General features: G+C 41.3%; 1 protein-coding gene across 2 annotated transcripts in view; it reads left to right on the top strand.

Annotated features, from left to right (window-relative positions):
* dlk2 (delta-like 2 homolog (Drosophila)) overlaps window positions 1-3,303 on the top strand; it is a 7,703-nt gene extending 4,400 nt beyond the window's left edge. Inside the window, exons 4-6 of one of the 2 annotated variants that reach the window (XM_031878833.1) lie at window positions 748-842; window positions 962-1,106; window positions 1,814-3,303. In XM_031878833.1, the coding sequence (XP_031734693.1) occupies window positions 748-842; window positions 962-1,106; window positions 1,814-2,573 (1,000 nt within the window). In that variant the 3' untranslated portion in view covers window positions 2,574-3,303. Of the gene's footprint in view, window positions 1-747; window positions 879-961; window positions 1,107-1,813 lie in introns of both variants that reach the window. The other variant, XM_031878832.1, reaches the window with a different exon arrangement.
* Window positions 3,304-7,358: the final 4,055 nt, after the last annotated feature.

The following is a 7,358-nucleotide window of genomic DNA, read 5'->3' as shown; positions in this document are numbered from 1 at the left end:
ATACCCTGCTTTGTGGTCTATTAGAGACCTGTCAATCACCGTGTAGCTCCGCCCTAAAGCATACCCTGCTTTATGGTCTATTAGACACCTGTCAATCACCATGTAGCTCCGCCCTAAAGCATACCCTGCTTTATGGTTTGACTCTAAATGGACCATAATGTACTAAATGAACATCATGCTGTATTGAAGAAGACTTGAAACTAGAGATTGAGACCATAAACTCATGTTTACAATGTTTACTGAGGTAATAAATCAAGAGAGAAGTAGAGTCATTTTCTCAGAGACTTCTATACAACCAGAGGAGTCGCCCCCTGGTGGACACTAGAGAGAATGCAGCTTTAACATGTGATGTCTGGTTGGAAGTGAGTTTGATGGAGGTCTAGTTTCTGGGTGTCTTGTTGATGCCCAGGACTAGATGATCTCTAAAGGCCCCCCCCTGCCTCTTCTCGAACCAGGACCTGGGACAACTGACCCGGAGTCCCCCCTCTGTTGGGCGTCAGCACTGCTGTAGCGGACTGTTGTGGTTCAGAGGGAGCCTAAAGGTCTAGCCCTCAGCTCTGGTCCTGGTCTTTTGAGTAGAGACCCAAGGACTCAGAGACTAGCTACTAGCTAGCTGGCTCCACATCTGATCCGGATCCTTCCTCTAGAGGGTTTCTGGTCCAGCTGGTGGTAGACCCGGGTAGAGACCCGAATAGAGACCCGGATGAGGACCCGGTGAATGAGGTCTCTGTCTCTCTGTGTCTCCAGGTGTGACCCTGGTTGGGACGGCGAGCGGTGCGAGCGCTGCGTGCCGACGCCCGGCTGTCTTCATGGATCCTGTCAGCAGCCGTGGCAGTGCAGCTGTGAGCCGGGCTGGGGGGGCCGCTTCTGTGACAAAGGTCTGGACTCTCACTTCTTCTGGTTTGGTTTTTGGGGTCCCTGTTGGGATCCGGTCTGACGTGTCCCCGTCTCCTTGTTTCAGACCTGTCGGTGTGCTCGGAGCAGCCGCCGTGTCAGAACGGAGCGACCTGTGTGATGGAGGACAACGCTGAGTACACCTGTCTGTGTGCCCACGGCTTCCACGGCAGAGACTGTCAGCTGAAGACCGGACCCTGTCACCTGAGGAGGTCTGTGCAGGTCTCCCTGTAGACCACCTGGATGATCCTTCTGTTTGCTCTAAAAAGCTGTTTTTTAGTTTGAATCCCTAAAAGTAAACATTTAGTTCATCTGAATAAAGTCTGATTTAATATCTGAGATGAAGTGACGACTACAAACAACATTTATATTTACTGTCACTGTCACAGGACAGGTTCAACTATTAACAATAACTGATTAAAACCAAGAACCAATTATTTAGCGATAGCTAGTAGCTGCTAGCTAGCTACTAAATGTCTGCGAGCTAGCAGCTACTACCTAGTAGCTAGTATCTAGTAGCTACTACCTAGCAGCTACTACCTAGTATCTAGTAGTTAGTAGTTAGTAGCTAGTATCTAGTAGTTAGTAGCTAGTATCTAGTAGCTACTACCTAGCAGCTACTACCTAGTAGCTAGTATCTAGTAGCTACTACCTAGCAGCTACTACCTAGTAGCTAGTATCTAGTAGTTAATAGCTAGTATCTAGTAGTTAGTAGCTAGTATCTAGTAGCTACCACCTAGCAGCTACTGCTTAGTAGCTAGTAGCTGCTAGGTAGCTACTACGTCATTAACATGTCCTCATGTCCCTGATGATGATGGATGTGGTTCTGTGAACTGAGCACCTGGTGTTCACGCTTGTCTCTTCTTCTTCTTCTTCTTCTTTTTCTTCTCTTCTTCTTCTTCGTGTGTTTTGTCTCCAGGTCTCCATGTAAAAATGGCGGCCTCTGTGAGGACGCTGATGGCTTTGCGGTGGACCTGGCGTGTCGCTGCCTGGCCGGCTTCACGGGTCGGCGCTGTGAGACCGATGTGGACGACTGCCGTCGACGACCGTGTGCCAACGGCGCCACCTGCCTGGACGGCGTCAACCGCTTCTCGTGCCTCTGCCCCGCCGGCTTCACCGGCCGTTTCTGCACCGTCAACCTGGATGACTGTGCCAGCTGGCCGTGCCTCAACGCCGGCCGCTGCCTGGACCGCGCCGCAGGCTTCCACTGCGTCTGCCGGCCCGGTTACACTGGGGCCACCTGCGAGACGGAGCCGAGGGGCCGCGAGCCCGGCTGGACGATGCTGGGGTGGGAGGGGGGAGGAGGAGGGGTCGTACCTCGCCTGACCACCGGGGGTCAGAACGAGAGGACCGTCACCTTGAACGGCAGTCGACATGGCGACAGGACGTTCAAAGTGACGGTGAGCGAGCGCCGTGCCGCCAGCCTGTCGGAGGTCCAGCTCGTCATCCTGCTGGTGCTGGCGGGCCTGACGCTGGGCGCGGTGGCACTGACCGCCGCCCTTGTGCTGCACGGTCACTGCAGGGCCCGAGGCCACGCCCCTTTCTGGCCGCTGACATCGTCATCATCATCATCACAGCAGAGCGGCCGGCGAGCGCCGCAGGACGAGTCGGAGTGTCACATCAGCTTCCTGAACGTAGTCGAACCAGAGAAGAAGAAGCTGAACACGGAGGTCATGTAGACAGAGTGGGCGTCCGAGCAAAGAGCCAACAGGGAGAGAGAGAGAGAGAGAGAGAGAGATAGAGAGAGAGAGACTGCTGGTCACAGGACCCTCAGTGTACACCTGGTGTTAATATGCAAATGAGCTTTGACATCATAAACATGTTTGTAGTCATCATGTGACTCCTGGAACTAAAAGAATTAGAGAAACGTTCTTCTTCCTGGTTAAAACCCGTCGCCTACATTACCCACAATGCACCTCTCGCTCCGACAGGCTGCCACGTGTTTCGTCCCGATGCAGAGATGAGCAGCGGTTACAGAGGTCTCACTCCTTCACAACTTCACATTTACTTCTCTCACTTTTTAGTCTGCAAGACGCTGACTCAAGTGATCATTGATAAAAGACCTTCATCTTTAAAGTGACAGTAAAAAACATCGGGACTCACATCAGATAAACACATGATGAAATGTACAGAACATTCTTGATGTTAAATGAATTAACTTTAACTGTATTTTAAACATTTTAAATTATATTTTTGAATGTAACTGTACAGCTGAGCGTGTAGAAATACTGCGGTACATATAACCCTCGACAAAATGTTTTTACTCTTCAGCTTTTATTCAGATGAAACAAACCGGAGACGACATTTTGATCAGTGAGCTGCTCGTTAGCTTAGCATCTTTACATCTCAGAGGTAAATATTGTACTTTTTACTGCTCTTCATTTATTTTATAGTTTTACTTTAGTTACCAGATTCAGATTATTAATAAACACATAAATCATGATATATTATTACAGATTATATAAAGTTATTAAAATGAGCTTCACTTTCAAAGTGGTGTTAGTATCTTCATATTACGTGTTAGTATCTTCATACTACGTGTTGGTATCTTCATATTACATGTTAGTATCTTCATACTACATGTTAGTATCTTCATACTACGTGTTAGTCTCTTCATACTACGTGTTGGTATCTTCATATTACATGTTAGTATCTTCATACTACATGTTAGTATCTTCATACTACTTAGTATCTTCATACTACGTGTTAGTATCTTCATACTACGTGTTGGTATCTTCATATTACGTGTTAGTATCTTCATATAAGTGTTGGTATCTTCATACTACGTGTTGGTATCTTCATACTACGCGTTAGTATCTTCATATAAGTGTTGGTATCTTCATACTACGTGTTGGTATCTTCATATTACGCGTTAGTATCTTCATATAAGTGTTAGTATCTTCATACTACATGTTGGTATCTTCATATTACGTGTTAGTATCTTCATATACGTGTTAGTATCTTCATATACGTGTTAGTATCTTCATACTACTTAGTATCTTCATACTACGTGTTGGTATCTTCATATACGTGTTAGTATCTTCATACTACGTGTTAGTATCTTCATACTATGTGTTGGTATCTTCATATTACGCGTTAGTATCTTCATATACGTGTTGGTATCTTCATACTACGTGTTGGTATCTTCATATAAGTGTTGGTATCTTTATACTACGTGTTGGTATCTTCATACTACGTGTTGGTATCTTCATACTACGTGTTGGTATCTTCATACTACGTGTTGGTATCTTCATATAAGTGTTGGTATCTTCATACTACGTGTTGGTATCTTCATACTACGTGTTGGTATCTTCATATAAGTGTTGATATCTTCATACTACGTGTTGGTATCTTCATATTACGTGTTGGTATCTTCATACTACGTGTTGGTATCTTCATACTACGTGTTGGTATCTTCATACTACGTGTTGGTATCTTCATACTACGTGTTGGTATCTTGTTACTGCAAGTAAAGTGTACAAGTACACAGAAATCTCTAGAGCTGGCTGGTTAGCTAGTTAACTTGGCCTTTCTCAAGATGCGTTTTTGTCTGTACTTGTGTTCTCCTGGACTTGTGAAATGTCATCAGTTTTACCGGGGATGCATCGGAGGTGACTCGTCTGTAGTCGGGATAGACAAATATCCCAGAATGCATTTCGCACCATTTATGTATGTTAAATATGTTTTGTATGTAAGTTAATTCCCCGTGATGCCTGTCCTTGAATGAACATAACCAGTGATGTATTGTGTGATTGAATGAACATCATTTTGTGATTGAATGAACATCATTTTGTGATTGAATGAACATATATTTTGTGATTGAATGAACATATATTTTGTGATTGAATGAACTTAACCAGTGCTGTAAAGCAAAAGGGCTTAAAGTGGAAGAATCTTTTCAAAAATGTATTAAACTACAAATACAGTTTACTGGAATTTCTATAATAGATTTAGAGCATCATCAGTTACATTTTTTTAAAACCAGTGTTGTCTCAAGTTTTCACATCAATGGTAACTGTTCCGTTGTTCCACATGTAAGATTTAGTTGTCAAGCTGTGAGACTTTGTCTTCCTCACAACCATGAATGAAGGATTCATGAGCCTCACCTCCACCTAACATGCTATACATGTTACATAAATACATTTGTAGCATGTTTGTTATCTTTTTTTAATTTTTCTTTATATTATTACCTTTTAACTCTGTCAAGATTCTAGGATCTCCTTTTTAGGGAAACTTTAAAGTTATATTATACACAATATTTGTGTACACATATTTTTATATTTTTCTTTGTAAGTAAAGCGTATTTTGAGTTTTGTCATTATTTTAGATAATCAAAGGTTTTCATGTAATTTCAATTCATTTTACAAATGTATTTATATTTGTTTTTATTTTCTTAATAGATTTTTACATATTTCTGAAAACGTTCAGAAAATCATCTATTCGTTCTTTTGACATCTCACTTAATATGAGCACAGTTCATATTAGGTCATCATTCATTACATTACATTACAGTCATTTAGCAGACGCTTTTACCTAACTCCCTACCCAAAACAGGAGAAAACAAACGTAAACAACAGAACGGCTCACCCCTACCGCTACATGGACTGTTAGTTATAGTATGTGATCAGCGGTCGCCCCGATCCGTATTACAGCGATCCCTGTTGCTGTGCAGCACGGTCTGGTTGGGAGAACGGGGAGAAGAGAGAGAGCCGGCCGGCCTCCACAGGTGCCTTCTTATGTCCCGCCTCATGAGTCCCCAGTCCAATCACCTGCCATTTACAGGATACAAAGAAAACGGTCACAATACACAGCACCACCCTCAGGCAGGGACGACCACAGCATATATGATCCTATATTATGACGCTCAAAGTCATAACAAGTGAGTTGCAGTAGTCCAGGCGGGAGATGACAAGAGCCTGGATGAGCACCTGCGCTGTGTCATCAGTGAGGAAGGGGCGAATCCTCCTGATGTTGTAGAGCAGGAATCTGCAGGAGCGTGTAACCGATGTCTGAAGTTCTTGACATCAGAGGGGTCAAGTGATGGTTTCTTCAGAAGGGGGGTGACTCTGGCAGTCTTGAAAGCTGTGGGAAAGCATCCTGAAACAACAGATGTGTTGATGAGGTGGGTGAGGAAAGGAAGGAGTTCAGTCGCAATAGTATACACACGTATACACACATATACATACGTATACATATACACATAAATACGTATACATATACACACGTACACATATACATACGTATACACACATATACATACGTATACATATACACATAAATACGTATACATATACACACGTACACATATACATACGTATACACACATATACATACGTATACATATATACATATAAATACGTATACATATACACATATACATACGTATACATATACACATATACATACATATACACGCGTATACATATACACACGTATACGTATACACATATACATACATATATACACACATATACGTATACACATATGTATACATATACACACGTATACGTATACACATATACATACATATATACATACGTATACACATATACATATGTATACGTATACATACATATACACATATACACACGTATATACACACATATACGTATACACATACATACGTATACATACGTATACATAGTATACATATACACATATACACATATATGTATATACATATACATATGTATACGTATACATACGTGTATATATATACACACGTATACACATATACACACGTATACACATATACATACGTATACACATATACAGACGTATACACATACTCATACACATACGTATACATACGTATACATATACACATATACATACGTATGCACATATACACACGTATACATATACACATACAGTATATGTACATACATATACACATATACATATACACATATACATACGTATACATATATACATACGTATACACATACTCATACACATATACATACGTATACATACGTATACATATACACATATACATACGTATGCACATATACACACATATACATATACACATATATGTACATACATATACACATATACACATGTATACACATATACATACGTATACACATATACATACGTATACATATACATATACACATACATATACGTATACATGTACACATACACATATACATACGTATACATACACATACGTATACATAGTACACATATACATATACATACGTATACACATACAGTAGATACGTATACATATACATATATACATACACATACGTATACACATACATACGTATACATATACATACATACACATACGTATACACATACATACGTATACATCTATACACACGTACACATATACACACGTACACATATACGCACGTACACATATACTGTAGGTGCATGGTCACTTAGATCTATTCTCCCAATCCAACAATTGTTTATTTTATCCTTGTCTTTTCCAAATGTTATGAAATAGT

This window comes from Anarrhichthys ocellatus, unplaced genomic scaffold (assembly GCF_004355925.1).
Source record: "Anarrhichthys ocellatus isolate YVR2014 unplaced genomic scaffold, GSC_Weel_1.0 scaffold205, whole genome shotgun sequence".
Taxonomy (NCBI): domain Eukaryota; kingdom Metazoa; phylum Chordata; class Actinopteri; order Perciformes; family Anarhichadidae; genus Anarrhichthys; species Anarrhichthys ocellatus.
Note: the sequence above shows the minus strand (reverse complement) of the source record. Positions and strands in the feature narration are given on the sequence as shown.